The 27419-nt window shown below is 42.4% G+C and overlaps 1 protein-coding gene across 4 annotated transcripts in view; it reads right to left on the minus strand.

The window, feature by feature from the left end:
• ATP8B1 (ATPase phospholipid transporting 8B1) overlaps positions 1 to 27419 on the minus strand; it is a 147719-nt gene that overhangs the window by 3865 nt on the left and 116435 nt on the right. For all 4 annotated transcript variants that reach the window (XM_043443837.1, XM_043443838.1, XM_043443836.1 and 1 more), the window contains 13 exons: positions 26922 to 26965; positions 25673 to 25829; positions 18006 to 18194; positions 15518 to 15630; positions 13808 to 13972; positions 12953 to 13064; positions 11740 to 11815; positions 9475 to 9607; positions 8700 to 8988; positions 4460 to 4683; positions 3220 to 3303; positions 1965 to 2210; positions 1513 to 1651 (listed from right to left, as the gene is read on the minus strand). In XM_043443837.1, coding sequence (XP_043299772.1) covers positions 1513 to 1651; positions 1965 to 2210; positions 3220 to 3303; positions 4460 to 4683; positions 8700 to 8988; positions 9475 to 9607; positions 11740 to 11815; positions 12953 to 13064; positions 13808 to 13972; positions 15518 to 15630; positions 18006 to 18194; positions 25673 to 25829; positions 26922 to 26965 — 1971 coding nt within the window. The remainder of the gene's footprint in view (positions 1 to 1512; positions 1652 to 1964; positions 2211 to 3219; positions 3304 to 4459; positions 4684 to 8699; positions 8989 to 9474; positions 9608 to 11739; positions 11816 to 12952; positions 13065 to 13807; positions 13973 to 15517; positions 15631 to 18005; positions 18195 to 25672; positions 25830 to 26921; positions 26966 to 27419) is intronic.

Genomic DNA, 27419 nt, shown 5'->3' on the forward strand with positions numbered 1-27419 from the left:
AATCCATATCCATCCAGCTAGAGCTTGGCTTTTTCTACTGAACTCAGCTTCTAGTTTTTTATGTCAGAGGGAGTAACAATTCAATTCTCTTAATACAACCAGGTAATCATATATACTACTTAATTTTAAAACTGAGCCAAATTTGTTACAATATTTTCTGTACTTAATACTGTGAGTTTATAAAAATAATAGTGTTTATTTTTTAAATGTAGTTTTAACACTGATAAATGTGTATGGGTTTAAAAAACACTCCCTATGGGAATACCCTAAGTAACTGAGTACTAAAATTTTAAAACACAGTCACAGTAAGGAAGAACACAGACAAAAAAAAAAAAAAATGAGCTCAATTCCAATTAGAAAAGGGTTATTACCACATATGTGCTCAGTTGTGTCCAACTCTTTGTGACCCCATGTACTGTAGCCTGCCAGGCTGCTCTGTCCCTGGAATATTCCAGGCAAAAATACTAGAGTGAATTGCCATGCCCTCCTCCAGGGGAACTTGCAGACCCAAGGACTGAACCCACATTTCCTGCATCTCCTGCATTGCAGGTAGATTCTTACCACAGCTACTGCCTTTTATAACCAAACAACTGGTCATTAAAAAAAAATTCTTTTACAGGGAAACAAGTTTATGGGGCATTTTTTTTTCCATTTTGAATCCAAGCTACACATCCATAGTAAGTTCATAAATTCTAATTTATGCTATAAATTTTATGATATTAGTTCATTCTAACATTTGTCCGTTTGTCATATTATATACATCTGTAAACTACTGTTTTTTATAAGTTTACTTACTGCTCTGTGTGCATATTTCTGATGATACAATCCACTTTTTTTCCCCCATTTATTTTTATTAGTTGGAGGCTAATTACTTTACAATATTGTAGTGGTTTTTGCCATACATTGACATGAATCAGCCATGGACTTACATGTGTTCCCCATCCTGAACCCCCCTCCCACCTCCCTCTCTAACAATCCACTTTTAAGTTCTAGAATTCCATTATAATTTCTTTTGCTAATTTGATACTCTTATGTCTTTGGGTTATTTCCAGTTTTTAAAAGACAGAAGTATTGTAGTGATACAATCTTTTTACAGATTACCTTTCCAAAATTTGGTGTGTTTCATCTTAGGGTATATTCCTCATGTGGAAATAACTAAATCAAAATGTACCCCAAATTTTATTATGTATTTCTAGGTAGTGTTTTAGAAAGATTAAACTATCGTACTATATTGGGAAACATGTATCCCTAGTTTCCCAGTAACCTTCCAATATTAGATTTTATGGAAGAAATAAAAAGCACAGTTATAGCTTAAAGTTATTTAATTTGCTTTCCCCCCATCATGTTACCCTGCTTCCAACCCACTAACCACCATTCAGTCTCTACTCAGGACATTAATTTTCACTCACAGTAATTCACACTTTGTGTTTTTACTTACCCTGAAGTTATGTCAGAATCTAAATTAATGACATTTTTCTATTCATTTATTTTTGGAATTTAGAAAATACCAACCTGTAAATTGAAATGAAGATGGAAAAAGAACATGTATCCCAGCACTATGAAAGTCAAACATGATGCCAAAATAAAGTGCAATGCTTCCAAAAATTGAAAAAGCATTCACAAAAGTCCAATAAGAAGTATCCAAGCCAATCTGTTGGGAAACCAGAGAAAAACAGAGCATTCATTTTGGGGAGTTAGCAAGAAATAAAGGATCTAAGGATTCTGAAAATAGAATTCAGCAATTTAGGCATGATTTGGCTTCTGAACAATCAGAAGCTGCTCTTGGCTCAGGCAAGAAATGGGAAATACGTTTGTTGCAAGAGATGAAAATAGCATCCATTCATACTTGCAGAGCGGCAGAGGCTCAGCTGGAGGGAGAGTGGGAGCCAGGCAGATGTGCCTGCTGGTCTGCGCACAGAAATGGATGCAGCGGGCACTGGACACGGTCAGCTAAAGCCACATACCTGGAAGTTGACTGTTATTATGAGAGCAGAGGCGATCGTAACCGCGAAAGACTGATAGTCCGAGGGCGCCTCTCCGTCCTGCCCCATGGTCTGCGTGTAGGCTCCGTAAGGTATGAAGAAGAGGACCAGTGACGTTAAAGCCCCGTGCAGCAAGCTGACAAAGAATCTCCTGTAGTTGAAGAGCAGGTCTCTCTGTCCCACCACGTATAAGCCCGGGAAGCGGAGGCTCAGCTTGTCACTCACGTCCTTGAGGGGAAAACACTGGAGTTGAGTGTACTGCCCGCCAGGATCCAAGAACTCGGATACATTCGTTACAACTTGTACCTCACAAAGAATTGCGACTTGTTAAGTTTTCAGGAAGGCAGAAACCAAAGAGAAATCCTGAATAATTTCATTGTGCAGACAGCAGCTTCAATACTGTGCTAAGTTGATTCAGTTGTGTCCAACTCTGCGACCCCATGGACTGTAGCCGCCAGGCTCCTCTGTCCATGGAGTTTTCCAGGCAAGAATACTGGCGTGGGTAGCCTTTCCCTTCTCCAGGGGATCTTCCCGACCCAGGAATTGATTCCAGGTCTCCCACATTGCAGGCAGATTCTTTACCATCTGAGCCACTAGGGAAGTAGCCCACCACTACTTGATATTTAATTTTGAGAGACTAGGTAAACTACTATTTTCTACTTACAGAAAGCAAATTAGTAATGTTTAAAAAAAGTATAGGAAGCCTATTTTTACCTCCTGAGAGATTATTGTTTCTCATTCTTTGAGAAAGCATTTTCACATTCATGACGAGCTAATTCCAGATTATTCTTTTTATTCTTTAAAGCAGCTTCTATAAAAATTGCAACTAGATAGAATGTAGATTTAATTAAACCAAGAAGTTTGGGGAGGTATTAAAATAATTTAATGTAACTAAAAATGTAATGTAACTTGCATTACATGTAAAGTTACAAGTAATGTAACTTTAAAAATGTATAAGTCATTATCATAGAGACATACTATATTGTTAGGTATCTAACAAGAAAACCTCAGCATCCAAAATGAGGATAACAAACTCTCTTATTGATGGATTCAACCCAGGCACAGAAATCTTCTTTTCTTACTATAAAACCAGAAGCACAACAGTTGTTGCCTGACAGCAGAAATTTAATAGGGCTCACTCAGAAAGAAGTGAAAACCAAGAGAAGACACTGAAATATGTGCTTTGATACAGGCGCTCAGCCTGTGCAGAGCACCCCTGTCCACACCGGGGTCCTACCTGGTCGAGCAGCCCCATGAGGAGCACGGGCAGGCTGGAGTAGAGCACGTTGTAGAGGGTGATGAACCAGTCCTCGTACGCGGTCTGTGAGGAGATGACAGGGTCTGTGTCACCAACCAAGAAACATTGCCAGGCTAGTCAACACACATGCACCTGCCCTCTCAAAGCAAGGACATCCCCAGGGAGAGGACGCCCGCCTCCCCCATCAGCTATGCCCGCAGTAGGCATGAGTTTGTTTTTATAGAGTGGGCAGAATCAAAGGGCTTCTCACAGTCCTCTCCCTCCTCAAATAAGCGGGGAAGAGAATCTGGTCTATTTGAAAAATGCTGGAAAACATATCCGTGTTCATCCTCTTTTATTAATGAATGAGATTACATCCAGCTGGCTCAAAAGTACATATGTACCATTCAGATTTGCTTTTATCTTGCTGGTCCAGCATTTCCAGTTAAACATTATCTAAAACATTTTGAATATAAGAAAGAGGCTTCTGAAAGGGATAAGCAAGACTGTGCACACACGAGTCCTCGGGGGGTGGGGGGAGGATCAGGATGGGTTGAGGAAACGGGCTGACTTGGCACCAGCATTGATGCACAGTCCTGCACAGAAGCAGGAAGAAGGATCCAGTCTTGCTCAAGACCTCCTGGCCCAGTTTCTACATCGGCCCTCCTCTTGTGCCAGTTGTCTGTGGCATAGCATCAAAGAGGTTTGGACAAGCACGGGCATTGGCTTAGGTTCATATTTTACTAATGGCATTTTTCTGCCATATCGCCAATTTGACATGTTAGATATGTTCCTACTCCTATTTCAGCAAAAGATAAAAATTTAAAAACCAACAGCAATGGAGACATAATGGGTCTATGATCACCTGAAATTTATATAATCCCTTTAGTCACAATATAATTTTATACTTAAATCTGAAGAGTTTGTTCAAAAGCTGAACAATTTCTTAAAGGTAAGATGACTTGGGAAAAAAAAATCTAAGGTGAAGGCAAAGACACACGAAGTCAACAGGCCAGGAACAAATCCTGCCTTTTTTAAAGGCAAAGTAAGTTCAAAGCACCAGAAACATTTTAGAAAATTCATAAACTTAATTGATCTATGTCTCAGTTACTAAGAGACACAGCATCAAAACTGTGAACACGGAAGGGAAAAATAGAAATTTTTTTTTTCAGAAGTAGTTTTATTCATGTAAGAGAAGAGCATTACTCATTTACTAATAATGACGGTGGTGGTATATTACCTGTGCAGAGTACCCATTGAAGAAGGAGTACCAGAAATGAACCAAAGTAAATGCAAAGTTTTTATAAAAGAAGTATCGCAGGAACTTGCACATCCTTATGTAAGACCACCGGCCATGTACCAGGAGCAGTCTCTGCAGGTGTCTGAACTGTGCAAAGGAGTAGTCACTGGACATGACAGCTTGCATGCCTTCTTGTCCACTTATCCCAACACCGATGTGGGCAGCTATGGGGTGAGGAAGCAGACACTGTGAATCGTACGCTTATTTTAAACCAAAACATTGAGACGATAAAAATGTTTCTATGGCAATACAAAAAAAAAAAAAACCTGACATTTATGAACCAATAAATGTGAAAGCTATTGCTCACAATCCTCTACCCCAGCTTCTGAACAAAGAAGTCACAGGTACAGGTTGCTATACGGAGCACACGGTTGGGCCTCCATAAATATTTGTGTAAGGATCTCAATGGGTGATGAACTCCATTTGGATTATCTGCCCAGCTCATAAGCCATCCTTCCCAGCCACAGGGCAAGCCCTAAGCACCCATTTATATACCGTATCTCCCTGCCTCCCTGGCCACAGCTGAGTCAGCTGTGGGCAGATATGTAATCTGTGGTAGTTACTATGAATTGGCTCTCATCCTTCATTCTAAAATTTTACTCTAATTAGAGAGGTGGGAAAGCAAATAAAACCCCTACATTGCTCAGACTCTCTTGCAGCTAGGTCCTCTTCGTGAATTAGGTTCCACTTGTTTGGACTCACTTGTGACTTGGAAGCAGAAGTAGATGGGAGCCCAGCATCCCTTTCCTGTTTGGCATTCCTGCAGCAGACTCTGTATATCCATTCTCCAGCTGCCTGGATGCTGATAAACAACTGCAATGGCTTTTCGACTGGACAGCTCTTCAGAGGAGCCTCAACTCTAAAAACTCCTCTGGCAAGTGACCCGGACTTGGAGAAACCACCCAGAACCAACCTTCCTCGGTCCATCCAGAATTTCTATGAGCACCTGACCCCCTGTATTAATCACTTCCCACTTAGAGTACCCATAGGGATTTGTTTCCCTCAGTCTCTCTCTTGGTGTTTTGGAATTAGGATTTGGGTGTGTTGGTCTGGAATGTTGGCATGTAAATTCTTGAGTTGTGGGATGGATATACTTCTTTCTGAGGCACTGAGAAATAGAGTAATCTAGAGAAAGGATGAGAGAGACAGACTCTGGGTTCTTGGTACTGCTTCTTGGTTCTAGCATTATCCAGAGGCCTGGCTCCTTGAGCAGCACATATTTGTAGCTTTTTAAATTAGGTTTCTTTTTCTTGTATGCTAACTTTAATTGTTCTCCAAGACTTGCGATCAAAAGTGTTTTAACTTAGATACGATTAAACTTTCAAAGGCTTATTCATGGCCCACTGAGACCTGAGGGGGGGCCAGTTGTTTTAAGGGGAGGAAGGTTTCCAGAATGGATAAAAATAATAGTTCCAATTTTATCCATCTTTCCAATAGTCATTAAATTATATGTTCCACTTAGAGAATTATGAGTTTAATCTAGGTCTTAAAAGTCATGGAAGACCAATAGTGAGATCATTTTGAGAACATGTGTCAGAGAACACAGTCTACGGTTGCTCAGACCCTGAGAAGTGTCTGCCAGTTCAGCAGAGTTTCCAACTAAAAGCTCCAAAACCCCTGCCCCAGTTGCAGAATATAAGGTCTGACAAATTCAAGACGTTAACACAGTGACTTGTCGGAAACCTGTTTTTAAATAACACTCTGCAACTCTAAAAAAAAAAAATAGAATAAACTGCATCTCAATCAATATTTATGACCTCTTTCTAAACACATAAATAGTTCTTAATGACCAGTCATGGTTGCCAGACTGCTCTTTCCTACCAAACGGTGGCCTTCTTTCCTGAGCAAGTAACGGAAATGTTGCGATTCTTTCAGAGCCAAGGTTGAGGAGCCCCTGAGCCCCTGTGCTAGGCTGTGACATCCAGGCCAGCCTCTGCGGTGCAGACCAAGGACAGTATGTGAAGTGAACATTGCCCCAGTTCACAGGGTGACTCAAGGCAACTAAACAGATGGACTTTATAAGACCACACTGCTTGTGTTTTCCTGAAACCTAAATATAGACACGTAGATTTTCCTGAAGTTTCAGATGTGATTTTAAATGCCTTCCAAGTAGACTGCTTCATAATTCCCTAACAAACTGATAGTTTCTTCCTGCCACTTTAATGCCTCTTGTTCATTCTCAGGGTTTCAGCCAAGTAAAACTCCACCTACCAGCCATCTTCAGGCACAAAGGAGGACGAGGGCAGCCTCTCAGGGTCGCTGGGTCCTTACTAGGGGCAAACTGGTGGACTGCAATTCCTTCCACTTCTACTGACTACACCACTAACCATGAAACAAGTTAGGAAATGGTCAGATTTTTTAGACACAGATCCCACTGTACTTCACAAACAATGATTTCTGTGTATTGTTCCTGATGCAGGTAAAACAACAGTTTTCACAAAGTTCAAAAGGTGCTTAACAATACTTGGATTAAGCTACGTGCTTCCAAGGAGACCTGAGATTCTCTGATTTTCATCCCAAAAGGATGCCTCCTACATTATATATAAAAGCATCTACCATATAACACAGCGTAATAAAATGCTTAAAACCACTTAAGAAAAAACAGTCTCTAGGAGATTCATGTATGCTGACTCTGTGATCCCTTTTGCTATCAACTAGTGAGCCCAGAGCAACAAGAGTCTTCAAGTCTTTCACATAGTCAGATGGTAAGTCTGTAAGGGAACCCCCCTTTCTCCAGTATCTAGAAGTCTTCGTTATAACTGAAGAAAAATCATGTTTGAGTTACTTGCTTTTTTGGCAGAGGCATTTATGTTAAGGTACATAATGGAAAATAAACTAGAACTGGCTGCAGAGGAAAGAAATATCTGATTCAGAGCAAGAAATGCCATTCGCATGGCAGGATGAGCGTGTGCAAAACTGCGGAGAAATTAAACCGGTAGAGGCCACAGACATACACGGGGTAAAGAAGCAAGAAGACGTACATTACAGAGCCGAGTCCTGTTGAGGAAGATAAAGTTGGAATATTCTTAGTATATATCAAGGAGGAGGAGGAAGAAACTCTAAGGAAAGAAAGAGACACATGAGTTAGAAAATAGGTTGAATTCAAAGTCTAGTTATATACATAATCCGTCTAAGCTACCCAGCACCTACAGGACATGTGCATACGTGCCATGGATTGTTCATCTTAAGAATAATATCACAAAGCCAGAGATGACATCAGAGACAATTTTCTTGTTCTCAAATGAGAAAGCTGACGCCTGAGCGTGAGCCCAGGGTGACACAGCATGTTGGTATTAGGATGAAGGCAAGTATTCAGATCTCATTAGTTCAGGCATTTTCATTACAAGATACCCTTTACAAGTTCTACAGGGAAACAAAAGGACCAGGATTCAGACATACTGATACAGATTTGGTTCCGAATGCTTTAATACCAGCAAAACTGTATTTCTACAAGATAGGACCCAATCCTTTCATTTGTGGGTACCTAGGGTCCTCCAACAAGCAAAAAGACCTTGGGAGGTCAGGAGAATGTTGTGGCCACATTGGAACTTTGCTTCAATGCCAAGTGTGCTACTCTGAGCTCACACGAGGTCACCCAATGGTGAAGTTCAACAATTTACCAACAGCAGGAAGAAAGCCCCAGAAAACAATGCTTAGGTGTGGGAGAGTAATATTCCCCAAACAAATAACAATTCAACAGTTTATGCCAAGCTCAGCATAGATTTTTGCAAAACTTATTATATGGTAGGGTTTTCAATAAACCCTAAAGAAATACAGGAGGAGAAGCAGCAAGAGAAAATAAAAAGCCAAATCCAAACATGTGCAATAGAAGGAAACAAGGATAAGGTCATCCACATGAGACTCATCTCCTACTGGGTCAGCTAAAAAGTTTGTGTGGGTTTTTCCATTAGACGTTATGGAAAAATCTGATCAAGATTTTTGGCCCGTTTGGCCAACCTGAAACTTGGCACCATGCGTGGCATAGTCATGCCTGCTGCACCCTCCTCCTAGAAGGACTGGAAGCTTCCTGAGGGCGGGGTCACGGGTGTCGTCATCACAGGCAAGTGCCTTTGCCCAAGGTCTGCTTCATGAGAGCCCAAGCAGTGAAGGACTACCCCCAAAAGGGTCCCGCCGTTTCCCCTCTGGCAGCTGGCGGCCCTGGCCTGTGGGCGAGACTCACTTTTGATCATGTTGACGTCGTTGGCGCCGTCCCCGATGGCCAGCGTGATGGCCTTCTTGTAGCGCTTCACCAGGTCCACCACCATGGCCTTCTGCTTGGGGGTGACGCGGCAGCAGATGACCGCGCTGCACTCGCAGGCCAGGTCCACGAAGTTCTGCTGCTGCTGCTCCTTCTTCACCTCCAGCCTCCGCATGCTCTGAGTCCGTAGGCGCCTCTCCTCCTCCGTCCGGGGGAACTTCAGCTTCAGAATCTTGCTTCTCTTGGACTTCTTCTCGAGAAGGATTTCATTCTGTGAAATTAAGGAGGGGAAAGGATTACAGTCTGTTTGAGGTTTCATATCAAGAGTGCCAGTCCCAAGATTTTAACCTTCTGAGGGATAATTTGGGGGCTGTGTCACTGATGATATTGTTCTGATTATAAAATATTTACTATAAAATTATAGAAAGCTTTTAAATGTACAGTGAAGAAGATTAAAATTTTCTGTTGACAAACTAGTAGTAACCACTGCTACCAGTTTATATCATATAATATTACATATATTATGATCATATTATATGTAGCATATACATATCACAATATTATGTATATCATATATTATTATATGTATCACTTACTTTATGTATCATATAATATTAACTCTCAGGCTTAGGAAATCGTCCTCTCATTTATAGGCTAACAGATTTTAACATTGGTAATTAATATGAAACTGTCTAAAATTGGTTCAGAATGACCTGCTTTAGTTCGAGCCAAAGGGAGAGAAGCTAATGATACGTACCAACCAAGAACCAGTGATTATTAAGGCACGATTTCCACCAGATGGAAAGAAAGGTTCATACACTTGGGGTACGAATTTTGCATAGACTCCCCCTCTATTCCTCTGGTTTTCCATCCTTGTATGAAGAAGAGCGCTGGGGGAAAATTTAAGTATGTATAAGACCATGAACACACCCTTGACTGGGAGATAATTTTGACATATAATCTTTTAAAAATAACAATAAAAAACACAGTAGCATAAAAGTTATCATCTTTAACTATATGAGTATACAGTTCAATAGTATTATGTATATTCACATTGCTAATCTCCAGAACTTTGTCATTTTTCAAAATGAAACTCCATACTTATTAAATAACAACTCCACATTTCCCCTTCCCCCAGCTCCTGGTAACCACCACTTCACTTTCTGTTTCTATGAATGTGACTGCCCCAGATAACTCACATAATGGAATCATACAGTACATGCCTTTTCGTAATTGGCTTATTTCACTTAATAGTGGCTCATTTCACTGTTCTCAAGGTTCATTCATGTTGTAGCATATGTCAAAACTTGCTTCCTTTTTAAAGCTGAATAATATCCTGCATTGTAGGCAGATCCTTTACTGTCTGAGCCACGAAAGAATCCCCAATATTCACTGTATGGATATACCACATTTGTTTGTCCATTCATCTGTCAGTGAACCCTTGAGTTGCTTCTACCTCTTGGCTATTGTGATTAATGCCACTGTGAACATGGGTGTGCAGCTATCTGTTCAAGTTCCTGCTTTTCATCCGTTGGGGTATATATATAGAAGTGGGACTGCTGGATCATGATAATTCTATTTTACAATGTTTGAGGAATCATCATACTGCTTTCCATAGTGACTGCACCATTTTATATTCACCAGCAGTGCACAAAGGTTCCAATTTTCCATATACTTGTACAAACACTATTTTCTGTGTTTTTAAAATAGTAGTCATCCTAAATCAATATTAGGTGAAACTGTGGTTTTAATTTGCATTTCTTTAGTGATTAGTGATGTTGAGCATTATTTCATATGCTTATTGGCCATTTATATGTCTCTTTGGAGAAATATCTATTCAAGTCTTTTGCCCATTTTTTAAATCAAGTGACATGTTACTAAGCCTTGATGTCCTCTACCATGGAGGCACCATGTTCTGGGTACTTTATTATTTGCCAAAGGTGGCTAAAATAAGATACAGTTGAAAATGTGTTCACAAGCAACAGAAGGAAGGCAACCTTAATCAGAATTATAGTATATTGGGGTGAACCCTAGTGTGCTATAAACATTAGTGACCACTGTTGGGCAGAAAAAAAAAACCAACTTATTTCCACATAAAGTTATGTCTGCCCTTGAGTTATTCTGCATGCTTTATATTAACAAATTATTGAGAAGACCACGTACAGCTCACTCATGTGATATAAAAATGAGTCATGGAATTCTGGAGTAAAAAGGACTGTAAATACCCAATCTCTTCATGTTAACAAACAAGGAAATTAAGTCCGAGACAGATAATGTGATTTGCCTGCAACAAGCTGATGGGGAAAACGCAATGAGGACTCAGGTCTCCTAACTCTCAGCCAGGATTTTCCATCTTACACACATAGAGCCTTTAGTCTTCACCTTCAAGGATGGGTTTCTCAACCTTGGCGGTACTGATTCTTTGTTATATGTGGCAGTTATAGGTACTGTAGGCTGTTTTGCAGCACCCCTGGCCACTACCCACTAGAAGCCAGGAGCACCCCAACTTCCCCACTTCGACAACCAAAGACATCTTCAGACATTGCCAGATGTTCCCCAGAAGGCAGAGGCCCCGCCTCCCCCACCCTGCTTGAGAACCACTGCATGCGGAGATGCGGTAGCTATTGTTCTTTTTCCACATTAACTTCTCATTTTCAAGTTGAAAATAAGGAGTAATCAAGACAAATCACTAAAGGCTGGGAGAGACAAAATATGAAATCTAATTCATAATTAGTCAGTGATGTCTCAAGCCCACTTCCTTTTTCAGCAGGCAAGCGCTGAGGGCTTCCAAGGGATACAGAAAAACAGCCCCTGAAGGGGCAAGGCAGGCCTCAAGTTTCTCTACAACAGGTTGAAGTGTGGTGACTTGGAGCTGCCTGCTGTCTCCTGTTTCACTTAGACTTGAGGAGACTGTCGCAGGTGACACGTTCTAGCTCCATCTCTCTGTCTGTGTCTACTGTCCAGTCTTGTTTTTATAAAAATGAGATGTTACATATTCTCACACTGCAGGCCCTTTACTCACCTGATATCTTCCCCGTAGCAGATAGTGGTATCTTCAGTAAGAAGTTCACAGGCAAATCCTATATTTTCAGCAGTTTCTACAATAGAAAAAAAAAAGTCAAATGTCATTCCTACTGATGAATTTAATAATGGCCTTCATCTAGTAACGATTTTTTCAATTAATAGGACAACCAGATTCAATCAAATACACTTTTTGATTTTTTTGGTAGCAATGTCTAGACATCACTAAAGGAAAAAAATCCTTTTCTCTGTAATAGGTCTAATAAGTCATAGTCTGGTCAAAACGTTTTTAATAATGAAATATGCTATAATATCAAATGTGTAAGCTGGTTATTTAATAAAATCAATGTTCATTGAAATACTGAACACATCTAATTCATGTGGTTTAATCTGGGTCGAGAAAGGAATGGCAACCCACTCCAGTATTCTCGCCTGGGGAATTCCATGGAAAGAGGAGTCTGGTGGGCTACAGTCCATGGGGTCGCAGAGTCGAACATGACTGAGTGAGTGATACACACACAAGGTGGGAAGGATAACCATTTCCACAAACCCTCACACGTGGCTCCTGGACATTTTCTCCCCTTTTTCACCACCCCCACCACTTGTTTGAGGTCGGGACTTAATTCCTTAGCTTATCTGAGTGTGTAATCCATCAACAATGTCAGGGTAAAACAAATGATCTAGTTTCCCATGGAAGGCTTCTGGAGTAAAAAAGCAACAGAAACATAACACAACATTCAACTCCTTGTTGAGCTCTGAATTTAAACATTAGAATCTTCCCGTGGGGATAAAATGACAATTTTCAAGCAATAAAAGAGGTAAGAAAACCAAAGCTGCTATTCAGTATGTTATGCTCTTCTGCTCTCTGCCCAACAGATGGTAAAGTGCTGGGGAAGACAGAAGGGACCAGAGGGCTGGCCTTTTAGGACAGGAGCCCACGTTGGACAGAGAGATAAGACTGAACACAGCCAGTAGGACATAAATAGGAGCTCAGTTACAAGGAGTAAATTCTGCCACCAAGGGAGTTTCGGGAAGGAGGCAGTCAGGGTGGGCTGGAGTAACACAGGATTTCTCAGGGAAAGCATCTCTGCCCCAGAGAAATAGACAGTGCCTGTGCAGGATGGGAAGTCTGAGAAGGTCACCTTGGGCAGGGGAGACAGGAGCTGTGGCTATTTGTGAATTAACAGATAACGCTTCCCTGTAAACTGACTTACCCTTTTTGTCTCCAGTGAGCACCCAGATCTTAATGTCAGCTTTTGAAAGTTTTGAAATGGTCTCTGGGACTCCATCTTGTAGCTTGTCTTCAATAGCTGTTGCTCCTAATAGCTGGAATGTACATTCACAGAAAGGAATTAGCAAATCAGCCAAAAATGTTCTGTATTTGCAGTCTGCCAAGCTGTAAAAAGCAGATGGGCTAAGTACACCCCAGCCGCTGCACCACAGGGGCCAGCGGCCAGCATTAACTGGGAAGGCTGCCGTGTCCCACATGCACCAAAACCAAGCGGCCAAAGTCTTTTTCCATACAGTAATTCACCAAGGCAAAAATGGAAGTACCAATCAAGGACATTAAAAATATATAATTTTGTTGTGTGTATACTACTTTACATGGATACAAACCAGTTTCTTTTGCTAAAAGTCAACTCTCACTATCTGTTGAACATTTCCTTTCCATCAAAACTCTACAAACAATAAGTATTAAACTTTGGAAAGTCTCTATGAGTGGTGTATTTTTCTTATTTCAAGATTTTGCACAAAAAAATCATCTCAGTAATTCTCAGAGTATAATAAGTATATGCTGGCTTATTATTGTATAAAATGAATTGTAATAAGTGATGTAAAAATAATAGAATCAGAATCTCATAGTGTTTTCTGTCTTTTGGTTTCTCATAATGGCCACTGCTATTTTGCTTGCTGAAAAAAATTCAAATGACAGAGTTCCACTGTACCAGTTTCAAATACTACAGTTTGAATTGTATTTCAAGAGTGAGATCAAAAATGTAATAAAACTTAGTAAGATTTCCAATTCTGTTCAGAATATCAAGGGAAAATTTACAAAGGTTAAAACTCACAATTAAATCTTTTTCAATCTCCTCATATACTTTATCCAGAGCTTCGTCCCGGTTGGTTGAGGCTACACTGGCAGCCATAAACTTTTTATTCCATTCTTCAAATTCTTTTTCTTCAATTTCCTTATAGCAAAGGCACAGTGTTCTAAGCGTCTCACTTGCAAAGATCTGTTAATTTAAAAGACAATCCAACCACCCAAAGAACAGTTATTTTTATGTAAGTTTGAAATCTCATTTTGCAGTAATACAATAAGATAATTTAAAAAGAGACTGTGAAATGATTCTGTACACATACATTCCATAGAGGAGAGTAAACAAATATTAATACTTTGTTTTCCTAAGTATTCTCAAAATCTTAGGACTGTTTATTTGTAGTTCCCTAATTAAGGGCAAAAGTATAACTTTCTTCTAAATCAAATCATGAGAATGAACAAAATACCCTTAACAACTAAGAAAATAAGAGACCAAGGATGGTGCCTTGTGGTATAAAGGTTTTGTAAACCAGACCTGACAACTTTACAGTTTGTTCCCATAAACGTTCAAAGACTATGAACTCTCAACCAAGCATTATTCCCTCAAACCAATTCTGAAAGACACGAGACACTATTAAAGCTGAGATAAAACATTTTCATGAAAAACAGTCTGTAAATTTTAATCATGGCGAATAGATTTAAAGCCATTTTAAATAGCTTAAATGTGAACCAGTAAAAATGTTTCATTACTTCACAATCACATCTTGTCTAGTCAAAATAGCAGAACTGGTTCACCCAAGTGAGGGTTTGCTTTCAAAGACTCTTTGGCAAGTTCTGCATGTATTTGATTAGACTGCCCTTGTTCAAATTCTAATGAGGAGTTATCCACTGTAACTGCTTCAGCAACACATATATAACCTTAAAATGTGACCCCACTTAGTAAACAACATATTCATCAGACTTTTTCTGAAGGAGCTTTGGCCTGCAAACTCAGATGCTTCAAGTGGAGGGAAAAAAGACCTCTTTATTGAGCGCCGACTAAGTGCTGGGCACTGTGCAACTATCCCCATGCGGGGATAGTTCATGCAGGCAATTAAAGATTCATCCTCCAGGCTTCACTGCCACCATGATATAAAAACAAAACAATATGAGGGTGGGTATACACTTCTCAGATTTCCAGAAGCATTCTGAAAAACCGCAATATCACTGAACCTAGCACATGTGTGCATGCTTAGTTGCTCACCCCTGTCTGACTCTTGCGACCACATCATCCCCTAAAATAGCAAGTCTGAAGTAACGAAGACCAAACTGATTCTCTAACAAAGACATCGATTATCCCGTGCACTGCTTTCTCATGCCCCATCCTATAGGAATGTTCTCTTGACTTCACTGTACGTAGGACACTGGAATTCTTGGAGGCCACACAGATGCTGAGACTAGAACACAGGATGGTTATGTCACTCGCTGAAGGTCCCTGGAAGAAAGACCAGCCTTTCTCCTGGGTCAGTCCTGCAGGTCCTGCCGACCTAGATGCACCGAGCTCGCTTCCTAGGAAGTCAGCCTCTGTGGCAGGATCAGAACCAGCCTGCCGTATTCCTACTTGGGTGCTCTTTCCACTCAACCACACCTAGACAACAGAAGGGTCGACAGGTAGCACAGAGCTTTCACTCCAGCTTCAGAGATAGTACCAGAAAATAAGTCTGGAATCCATGGCATAAAAAAGAGTGGAAGTGAGACTTACATCCAGGGCATCCTGCGTTTCCTGTTTCGTAGGATTCATTCGATGTAACCGTTCATAAATCACAATGTCGGCACCCTTACAGTAAAGCCTGATATTGCCTTCCGGGGTTCTTACTAGTAGCAGGAGAAGGAAAAGCCAATAATCAAGTTAATGTTTGATTTCTTAAAACTATACAGTTAATCTTCTGAAGGGTTACAGTGCTAATCATTCCTAATTAGTTTAAAATAAGCAACGGACCTAGAAAAATGTTGCCCTCAACACTGGTAAGCCTACATAGAATGTAGTAGTGAAATATGAAAAGATTCCTTTAGTCAGCTCAGTTTTCCATACGCTTGCTTATTCTTTCAGCAAATATTTGTTGGCTCCCTACTGTGTGTTGGAGAAGGCAACGGCACCCACTCCAGTACTCTTGTCTGGAGAATCCCATGGACGGAAGAGCCCGGTAGGCTGCAGTCCATGGGGTCGCGGAGAGTCGGACACGACTGAGCAACTTCACTTTCACTTTTCACTTTCATGCACTGGAGAAGGAAATGGCAACCCACTCCAGTGTTCTTGCCTGGAGAATCCCAGGGACGGGGGAGCCTGGTGGGCTGCCGTCCATGGGGTCACACAGAGTCGGACACGACTGAAGCGACTTAGCAGCAGCAGCAGTACTGCGTGTTGGTTTTCTCCATATAGACTACTTTGTCCATGCCAGTCAACAGAAATCCTTCTTATCTATAAATCCACAACACTCACTGCCTTTAATTCTCAGGTCATTAACACGACTCCTTATGACCATTTTCTTGGCTTTTTTGATCTCCGAAGTACTGTAATTGCATCACGTGTCTCACCACTAACTAGATTTTAAGTTCTCTAAGGTAGTCGCCAGGCATGATCATCAGCCCAGATCAGTGTTAGGCCCACAGGAAGCACTCAGTAAAATGAGACTAATCATTTAACTCAGTAATAGTATCAGTAAAAAAATGACTAAATCAGGAAGCAGTTAAACCTATACACTGGTTAAAAAGTCAATCTCAGTTCCTGTCCTGCAGATGGAATGGGCCTGTGGACGTGGTGGAGGAGGGGAGGAGAGGGTGGGATGGGCTGGGAGCAGCGCTGACATGCACGCCCTACCACGGGTACAATGAACAGCCCGCGGGAACCTGCTGCACGGCACGGGGGCCTCAGCTCTGCGCTGACCTCAGCGAGGGGACGGCAGGGTGGGAGGGAGGCCGAGAGGGAGGGGACGTGTGTATGCGTGTAGCTGAATCACACGGTTGTACAGCAGAAGCTAACGCCATGTTGTAAACCGCTTATACGCCAATTAAAAAATAAAATTTAAAAAGTCAGTCTCATGGTGGAAAATCTTATAGATGTCACTTCACCAAGTGATTCAAGCTGATGTGACCTGCAATCACGTCCCTTCTGATATGCTGTTCTGGGAAGGTCACGGCACCAATCTAGGGATCGTTTCTGCCGGCAGGGCACCATCTGCACCTAGTCATGAGGGAACATCAGACAGGCCCAAACTGAGGGACTCTCCGCAAGGTAATAGCCCTGTGCTTTTCAAAAATGTCAACGTGCAAAAGATCAAAAACAGGTTGTGGAACTCTCACAGAATAAAGGAGACCACAGTAATGATCACTGAATGAAATGTGGCATCCTGGGCGGAGTCCTGAATCAGAAAGAAAATCCCTGGTGAAATTTGAAAGCACTCTGTAGATTAGATAATAACACTGTAATGCTGAGTTTTCTGATTCTGATCAACATACTGGACATAACAGTAAGTGAAGTTTCTTGATCTTAAGAAACACCTACTTAAGGATTTGGGGGAAAGGGACATTAGACCTCAATGCCCTTAATCAACTCTCAAATGATTCAGAAAACAAGAACCCATAAATGACAATGACAAAGAACTTGTGACCAGTGCTGACAACTGGACATGGAAGAAACTACAGGATTCCTTAAAGCGTTCTTGCAAGTTTTCTGTAAGTTTGCAATGATTTCAAACTATGAATTTAAAACATTTCAATATCAGGAAGTGACCATTGTTTCTACTTGGGTTCCTGTTACGTTGTGCCTGAGCTGGAGGGAGGAGTTTCATTCATAAGCACGGCCTGGCTGTTCTCAGAGCTCCTCTCCTGCTACTCTTTTCCCTTCCCTGACATCCCGCAAGGCCCCAGCAGAAATGCGTGGAGCAACTTATGGTAGAAAAGCTCATGCTGTGGGTCTACCAGCCACGGAGCTGCCACGCAGATTTCACAGCTGACAGCCCACATCGTTCAAGACGTGATGCAAGGTTCAGATCTACTGCGGTTTGTCCCTTTGAGTGATGGACATCGTGTAGAATGAAGCAAGGAAATACTAGTTTCAACAAGTCTGCGGAAGTCCTCTACGAGCCAAGGGGCTCATTCATTGCCTGTTTTATCCTGGTGTTGCTAAATAAAATGTGCAAGAGGCAGCATCTCAGTGAAAGATTGCCAGACATACTCTGAGGGAGACCTACCAATTATAGACATCCGCTTCCGGTCACTGTTGAAGTCTAAAAGGGCGAGAACATGGTAGGTCCTCTCTGTGCCCAGCTCACTGATGGTGATCGTGTTCTGGGTCCTGGCGAGGAAGACAAAGCCGAAGTTCCTGGCGGCGCTTACAAGAGCACCCTCATCAGGAGAGGCCGCCTGGTAGTTGAGTTGACCTAAAAGAAGAGGCAAAAGAGAAAACCAGAGCTGAGCTGGCCAGCAAGTGTTCACCAGGGTGGTTCACATGGGGGGTGAGGATGTCCAGTTATCCCTTGAGATCTATGGGGGATTGGTTCCAGGAATGTCCGCAGATAACAAATGCCATGGATGCTCTGGTCCCTTCTAGGATGTGGCAGACTATAGTAGATACAGTTGGCACCCTGTATCATGGACACAGAGGGCCAACTCTGTTGCAAAGCCCAAAACATCCCCAAGAAAACACATCACTGATTCTTAAGGAGTGTGCCAACGTTCAGAGTTTTTAAACTTTTATTTCTAATTATAAACAATATAAACTAGAAGTGGAAAAAAAAAAACTGGCCAAGAATAGGGAAAAAACAAAAAAAACCCTCATAACCCCACCATCCAGAGGAAGAACAACACTATTCATAGCTTTTTATAATTTCCTTCTGTCCTTTGGAAATGCCTGTTTCTCTAATAGTTTCTAGCATGCTAAATATACATTTATATCCTGATTATTTTAACACTGTATTTTGAGCATGTTATCACAGCTTTAAAAATTCTTTCTATGCATTATTTTAAAGAAATGTAATCTGTGAATGTAATGTGTGACTGCTTTCCTATTACAGGCCCCAAGTGCCTTTCCATAATATTTTTACTCCCCAAAATAACACTGTAATAAGTATTCTATACGTGTATAAAGGTTTTCCTATTTTCTAAGGATAGCTTCCTAGTAATGAAAGCACTGAGGTTAACAACACTGATAATTTTTAAGCCCGCTGTCACATGTATTACACACTTGTTTTCTACAAGGGTTATATCAGGTTATCTTTCCTCTAGAACCTTCTTCACTGTAGTTATATTCTCCTAATTTAAAAAAAAAAAATCTCAAAATGTATCAATCTGTTCAATATCTTGATTTTGAAAGTTAAATAATGGGAAACCACACTGATGTCACAACTTGCTTCACAACAGAAGCAAACCTCTCAATGCTGAGGGAAGAAGCCAGACACGACAAGTACATAGCCACGTAATTCCATTTGCACGAACACCCGAGCAGACAAAGCTAACCCACACTATTCCAAGTCAGGGCAGCAGTCACTTCTGGAGGGGCAATGACAGAGAGGGAACAGGAAAGGGCGTCTAGGGGATGTATGATGTTGCATTTGTAAAAATCCAGGCGTTCATGATAAGGGAGTATTCAGCTGGTGAAAATCTACTGAGCTATATGCTTATCTTTGTACGTCAGTTAAAAAAAAAAAAAACACACACACATTTTTTTAAAAAAGCTCTGCCTATCCAAGAGTTTGTGTTTTTCGACTCTTCATTCTTCCACCTCCAAGTAGAATGAAAAATATGTCTATGGTCAGACGAATTTTCACAGGAAAAGGCATTTCATTTTCCACCACGGTTTGACCAGGCTGCAGCCCACAGACCGGCAGATCTTTACACCATCTGTCCACAGGGGAGGGCAGATGCTCCAGGGTGAAGGGCTGTGTGCTTAATCACTCAGTCATGTCTGACTCTTGGCGACCCCGTGGACTGTAGCCCGCCAGGCTCCTATGCCCTGGGATCCCCATGGGGATTCTCCAGGCATTCTCCACTGGAGTGGGCTGCCATTCCCTTCTCCAGAGGCTCTTCCCAGCCCAGGGATCGAACCCAGGTCTTCTTCATTGCAGGCGGATTCTTTACCATCTGAGCCACCAAGGAAGCTGGCTAAATGCCCCATCCCTACACTCTCCTCCCTGGACAGACATACTCAGATGGTTCGCTCTAAGCCAATATTCATCACTCCCAAATACTAATTAAAGACGAGGCTGGTATCTGCTTGTTCACCCAGAAAGACACACACCAGAAGTAACAAATGTACTTGCTAAATCCAGTCGTTCTACAAACACACATACATGCCAGAGGGTAAAATGTTTAACCAGAGCTGACCAAGCAGCAGTGAGAACACAGTCCCCTCCCTTCGGCAGGTTTCACTGGCGGGGATATATTACATCAGACTGAAGGCAAACTTACGCCAACAGAAAAAAAGGAACAAAATGATAAAAGGTGGTAAAGTTCCCATGAGTAAAGACAATCCTATCTGGAGCAAACACTGATATTTTTATCATGAAAAGAAAACCCTTCCATTTTTGCTCTAGTAATGGACTCACAGAATTGCTGACTGACAGAGATGGGAGGAACTTCAGAGATCTGGTCCAAACTCCAACTTGATGTTTGCAGGAGGAAATCCAGACTAAAAATTAACCCCCTGAAACCTTTCCTGTAAGAAAACTCACTATTTATCCCATACCGAGACACAACCAAAAAGACTTTCTTTTCTTGTACAAGCTAATTTGTGGATCACGGAACTGATTCAAATAAAAAAGATGCTCAAACAAACCCCACCACTTATTATCCTGATTGCATAGCTTTCTCTGGCTAATTCTAGTCACCAGTCTTAAAGCAAGTTAACTCTCAGACTGAATATCTCCCTCATTTGTAACTTGCTCGTCCTTCCTAAAGACTCCTACTAATCCAGGTCCTAAGTTTCCTTACTGATTTGATGTGTCCTGGCTCCAAACTTCTAAAACTCAGCCCTCATGGTGCATCCATACTTCAGGTCTTCAGGAGAAGACAGTATCTCCAAGCCTTTCAAACGCTGGAGATGGCAACTCACTCCAGTATTCTTGCCTGGAAGATCCCATGGGCAGAGGAGCCTGGCAGGCTATAGTCCATGCGGTCACAAAGAGTCAGACACTACTGAGCGACATCACTTTCTTTCTTTGTTCTTTCTTTTCAAACTCTGTTCTCAGCCTCTGCAAGGGCAGGAGTCTATGATGGCCTGCACCCTGCCCCTGTGTACACACACACTTTCTCCCAGTTATTCAAGCAAACTCTAATCACGGTACTGCTGGGAAGGGATTTTACAGATATAATTAAGGTTCAAATCTGTTGACTGTAAGATAAGGAGATTATCTGAGTGTTCCTAAACTAATTGGGTTAGTCTCAAGTTCAGTCAGTTCAGTTCCATTCAGTCAGTCAGTCGTGTCCGACTCTTTGCGACCCCATGGACTGCAGCACTCTGGGCTTCCCTGTCCATCACCAACTCCCAGAGCTTGCTCACACTCATGTCCACTGAGTGGGTGATGCCATCCAACCATCTCCTCCTCTGTCCATCCCCTTTTCCTCCTGTCTTCTATCTTTCCCAGCATCAGGGTCTTTTCCAATGAGTCAACTCTTCGCATCACATGGCCAAAGTATTGAAGTTTCAGCTTCAACATCAGTCCTTCCAATGAATATTCAGGACTGATTTCCTTTAGGATGGACTGATTGGATCTCCTTGCAGTCCAAGGGACTCTCAAGAGTCTTCTCCAACACCACAGTCAAAAAGCATCAATTCTTCTGTGCTCAGCTTTCTTTATAGTCCAACTCTCACATCCATACAGGACTACAGGAAAAACCATAGCTTTGACTAGATGGATCTTTGTTGGCAAAGTAACGTATCTGCTTTTTCATATGTTGTCTAGGTTGGTCATAGCTTTTCTTTCAAGGAGCCAAGTGTTTTTTTATTTTAAAGTGAAGTGAAAGTCGCTCAGTCATGTCCGACTCTTTGAGACCCCATGAACCATGGTCTATGGAGACCCCATTCTCTAGGCCAGAATACTAGAGTGGGTAGCCTTTCCCTTCTCCAGGGCATCTTCCCAACCCAGGGATCGAACCCAGGTCTCCCACACTGCAGGCAGATTCTTTACCAGCTGAGCCACCAGGGAAGCCTTAGTCCTTAAAAGGGACTGGCTTCTTCCCAGGGACAGAGAGATTGAAGCATGAAAGGGGTTGATGGGAGGGAGATTCTCAGTTGCTGGTTTTGATGACAGGGGGAACCATGAGGCAAGGAAAGAGAGAGAGGCCTGTGGGAGCAGAGAGCAGCCCCAGCTGACAGCCAGCAAGGAAACGGAGACCTCAGTCCTGCGGCCCCAGAGCACTGGATCCTGCTCTCAGCTTGGAAGAGGTTGCTGATCTCTGGATGACAGAGTGGCTGGACCTGATTTTAGGGAGGTCCTTGACAGAGAACCCTGTCATGCCCTGTGCAGACATCCCATCTAAAGAGCTGTGAGCGAAGGAATGGATGATTCAAGCCACTGCGTTGTGGGGATCTAGCGTAGAACCATAGAAAACCAACACAGCTGCTCCACACTCAGCCTCCACGTGCCCTCCTACACATACTCAACACGTGGGCCACGCCCACTGTCTCCTGAGCGTGCCTGAAAGAATTCTGTCCCCTCGTTGCTCACATCATGCATAATGACCGAAGAGCCAATCTCCACTGTTATAAAAGCGGGAAAATGAGAGTGGAAAAGCAAAGGCGCGCCAGCCTGACAGAGCAAGAGGACTCGGCTAAAATGAGTTTTAACCCGTCGTCCAAGCTCAGAGAGGTATTGGGTGCTTTCTGGAGCTGAATTTCCTCAGCTGTAACATGGGGAGGAGTTATCCCCAAGGTCCCTTCCCATGGACCCTTCCAAGGTGCTTTTATCAGTTAGAGCCAAAATCAGCCTCTCCTTCCTGTGCTTCAAAATCCAACTCGCCTCCGCTTTCAGCGTCCACAGCCATTTGCCTGTGATGTGCTGCGTGGGGGAGGATGCCTCAAGGTGTACAATTCTGCCGAGGAGGACAGTGGGACAAAGAGCTGCACCATATCAGGCTGGAAAGGACTTTGAACTCCAGCCCTCCTCCCGTGATACGCAGGAAGCCGCTGCCCAGCAGAAAATGCTGGTCTGTCCTGTGTGTTATGGCAAGAACCCAGATGGGGACGGCCTACCTCCAGCATAGAACTCAGGACTCTTCCCATGAGATCCCAGTGGAGAGAGAAGGAAATGGAGACCGTAGATGTATACACATTTGCTTAAGTTGGCAGGTTAGCTTTCAAAATAATACCACCACACACTCCAAAAAAAAAAAAAGTAGAATAAATTTACAAACGAGCCAAAAACTAAGAGAACCCAGTTGCTTAAAAATATCATACTTGATTTTTATCATACGAGTAAAATGTGCTTAGCTAGTCAAACAGATTTTGACCTCTGCTTCAGTTATTTGTGACCTGATCTTATCCTTTTCTATCTCCCTGGTTTGGCCTGTTAATAGCCCGTTCCATGTATCTACCCCAACCAGAATTCTGCTGTTATCTCAGCTTTATTGCACAATTAAATTCATCCTTGGAGAATGAGTGTCTTTGAAATTTGCTGCAAGATATACACATAGCTTCTATACATTCAGTTTTTTATGTCTATTTCTCCTCTGAAGATTTCATCCTCTACATATGAAACCTCAGAATCAGAAAACAGGAAAGGACATTTGTTCATATGCTGGGCTGATTAAAGTGGAGAATAAGTAAGTGACAGTCACTCAGACGGGTCCCACTCTTTGTGACCTCATGGACTGTAGCCCACCAGGCTCCTCTGTCCATGGGATTCTCCAGGGAAGAATACTGGAGGGGGTTGCCATTCTCTTCACCAGGGGATCTTCCTGACTCAAGGGTCCAATCCTGGTCTCCTTCATTGCAGGCAGCTTTTTACCATCTGAGCCACCAGGGAAGCCCAAAAGTGGAGAATGCACATAACAAAGGGGCACTTTTGGCTCTTTCCAGAAGACACATATGTATCTGTGTAATGTACCATTGTGTGAATAGGTGATAAGATACCTAGCTTTCATTGATACTGGACCATCTTGCTGTGACAAAGCTGGCACAAGCTGCACTTAAGAATTCTGCAGACATGGAAACAACATAAATGCCCGTTGACAGATGAATGGATAAAGAAGATGTGGCGTGTACACACACACACACGCCAGAATACTACTCAGCCACAAAAAAGAATGAAATCATGCCATTTGCAGGAACATGGATGGACCCAGAGGTTATCATACCAAGTGAAGTCAGTCGGAAGAAGGACAAACAAATGTGGTATCACATACATGTGGAATCTAAAACACAACACGAACGTATCCAGGAGGCAGGAACAGACCCACCGAGAGAACGGACTGTGGTTGCTGAGGCAGAGGGAGTGTGGGGGCGGAATGCATTGGGAGTGGGGTCTGCAGGTACAAACCGCTCTATGGGATGGATAAACAACCAGGTCTGACTGCATAGCACCAGGAACTGTATTCAATAGCCTATGATAAACCATAATGGAAAACACTATGAAACATAAAAATGTATATACACGTGTATCACTTTGCTATACAGCAGAAATTAACACAACATTATCAACCAACTATACTTTAATTTTCTTTAAAAGTTAACAACAACAAAAAAAAGAATTCTGCAGAGGAACCTACAAGTCAACTTCCCATGCAAAAGCATATGAATTACACGCCTTCAGATCAAAAAGGTACCTTCAGGAGGCCTAGGTTTGGTGGCTATTATTTCAAATGCCAAACATATCTGAATCTAGAAAACAATTCTCTCTAAAATTATTTTGTAGTAAAAGACTGTCCAAGTTTAAAGTCCACTTACGATCCAGATAAGGTTTGACTCTTCACTCTCCATAAATATGAAGTCCTCAGATAGTGAAAAGATTTTGATTCTTCTGTTATAATGCAAGAATCAGTCACAGTAAAAAAAAACAAACAAATTTTTGCTGATAAAAATTTCCAAAATGATACACACATCTGGAGCTAGAATTACGAAGGAGACGAATATTTCCAAAGGCCAGGAGCCTGTTTCATGGTCTGCTGTCTCCTATACCACACAGAGCAAGGGGCCCACAGAAAGTCATCACTTGGGTGGAGATTTGACAAACTTGTCATGCACACAACTCTATTTTTATTCTTCCTTTGGACAGTAATTGTTATTGTTACAGGAAATATACACATGCCTTATTATATTTGTATTTTTGAATTGATTTAGTGATCATGCAATATGATATGTGGATTCAGACTGCAATCATTTGAAATCTTACTTGATGCACCTCATAATTCACATGACCCTACGATTCTAAAGTTTAAATCTCACCAGGTTGAGACGGGAATTTTCAGAAGTCATTTAATTTGGGGGTGTTTGGGTTCTGTGAAGGACTTCACGACAGTTGGACTGCTATCCATTCAATCCTTTTCTCCAGGTGCAGGGAGAAAGGAGTCGGTGACCTGGTCTAATTGTTTTGTCCACTAGCCTTCTGGGTAAACAGACCAATGACATTTGCTAGGAAGAAGAAGCCTTACATCCGAAAAGCCTTTTGCAGGATATCTAGGGCAAAGACCTGCCTGTAGGAAATAGAATCCAGGATCTAGAAGGCAAGTCTCCCTGGAGGAGGCCACGTAAGCCAGGTACTTCTCTGGGGTATAAGATGAAGACGTGTCAGGAATTGAAACCTAACTCAAACACCTCTAGCTCACACAACTCTTCATGTGCATTCGAGTCCCAAGCACGAGTTCCCTGTCAACTAAAAAAAGAAAAACCGGTCTCCGGTGTCCGAGCCGCGACGGCCACACTCACCATCGAGCCTGTCCGCCATGACCGTGTGACAGACTGCCAGCAGGAAGAAGAACTGCTGCACCTCGGGCTCCTTCCCCGACTGGATTTGCTCAATGAGATAATGGTCGTAAAATGCAAGCTTCCCATCGGCGAACGTATTCCAGCTAAAATCCACGGGCTGAAGGAAACCGAGAAGGAAAAACGGTCATTTAAAACAGACGACTCGGGCTTCACAAGTGATAGGACCTGTTCTCGGAAGCTGTGTCTTCATGCAAACATCACTTGAGGATTTTAATATGTTCTGAGGTGTCAAGAGGCTCATATCCATTTTTTTTTTTTCATATCTGTTTTAACATGGCCTGATGTGAGTCAAATTGTGTCCCCCCCAAAAAAGATATGTTGCAGTCCTAACCCCTGGTACCTGGGAATAGGACCCTCTTTGGAAATAAGGCCTTGGTAGATGTAATCAAGAGGAAGTTTATACTGAGCACAAGGAACTATACTAAATACTCTGTAATAACCTAAATGGGAAAAGATTTTGAAAAAGAATAGATACATGAATATATATATATATATATATAAAACTGAATGACTCTAGTACACCTGAAACTAACACAACATTATTAATCAACTATACCCCAAAGTAAAAAAAAAAATGAGGTTAAATGGATTAGAGAGACCCTAATCTAGTGACTAGGGGCTGGTCCAGTGGCTCAATGGTAAAGAGTCCACCTGCAATGCAGGAAATGCAAGAAATGTGGGTTTGATCTCTGGGTCAGGAAGATCCCCTGGGAGAGGGCATGGCAACCCAGTCCAGTCTTCTTGCCTGGAGAATCCCATGGACAGAGGAGCCTGGTGGGCTACAGTCCGTGGGGTCGCAAGAGTCAGACATGCCTGAGCACACACACAGCACACACACATACACAGTCCACTGAGTGTATCTTTATGAAAGGAAGGGGATCTGGACACAAACACACAGGGAGAAGGAAGGCCATGTGATGACAGAGGCAGGCTTCTGAGTAATGTGTGTGCCAGCCAAGGGCCCAGGACTGCAGGCAAGCACCAGAGCCTAGGAAGAGGTGAGGACGGATTCTGCCCCAGAGATTCCAGAGGGAGGGTGGGCCTGCTGACTCCTCCATTCAAACTTCCGGGCTCCAGAGCTGTGTGGAATACATTCCTATTACTGTAAGACACCTATTCTATGGGAGCTTGTCACAGCCCAGGAAAGTCATACACACCCCCAAACGACTTCGTCAGTGAAAGGACTCACCTCTATTTTGCTGTGACTGTTCTGAGAAGCATCTCGATGGTCTCCTGGGAACAAACAGGACAAAACAAATTGAATCAACGGGTCTCATAGCCCGTCTGGGCAGCCCTTGAGTTAAGAATGGTTCTCACATTTTTCAAGAGTTGTCAACAAACAAACAAAGCATAACAAAGGAGACTATTTGATACAGACCACATGTGGCCTGAAAAGGCTTAAATATTTCCTATCTGGCCCTTAACCAACAAAGTTTTCTGGCCGCTGGTCTAGAGGTTCACATACTGACGTGCGTGTCCCCCTGCGTTGTGATCTCCTCTGGGGCCAGGACCACGTCCTGTGAAGGGCTTTACCCCCGTCCTCCCCCAGCTCAGAAGAAACCACCACGTACGGCAGAGCCCCTTCCTCAAGCCCTCAGCATCCCGCCTTCCTCACTGACATTCTGTGAACGTGCAGCTCACAGCAAAACATTTCCTCCAAGAGGGAAGTTCATGATGTTCTCATAGC

The sequence above is a fragment of the Cervus canadensis genome, chromosome 23 (assembly GCF_019320065.1).
Source record: "Cervus canadensis isolate Bull #8, Minnesota chromosome 23, ASM1932006v1, whole genome shotgun sequence".
Classification (NCBI taxonomy): domain Eukaryota; kingdom Metazoa; phylum Chordata; class Mammalia; order Artiodactyla; family Cervidae; genus Cervus; species Cervus canadensis.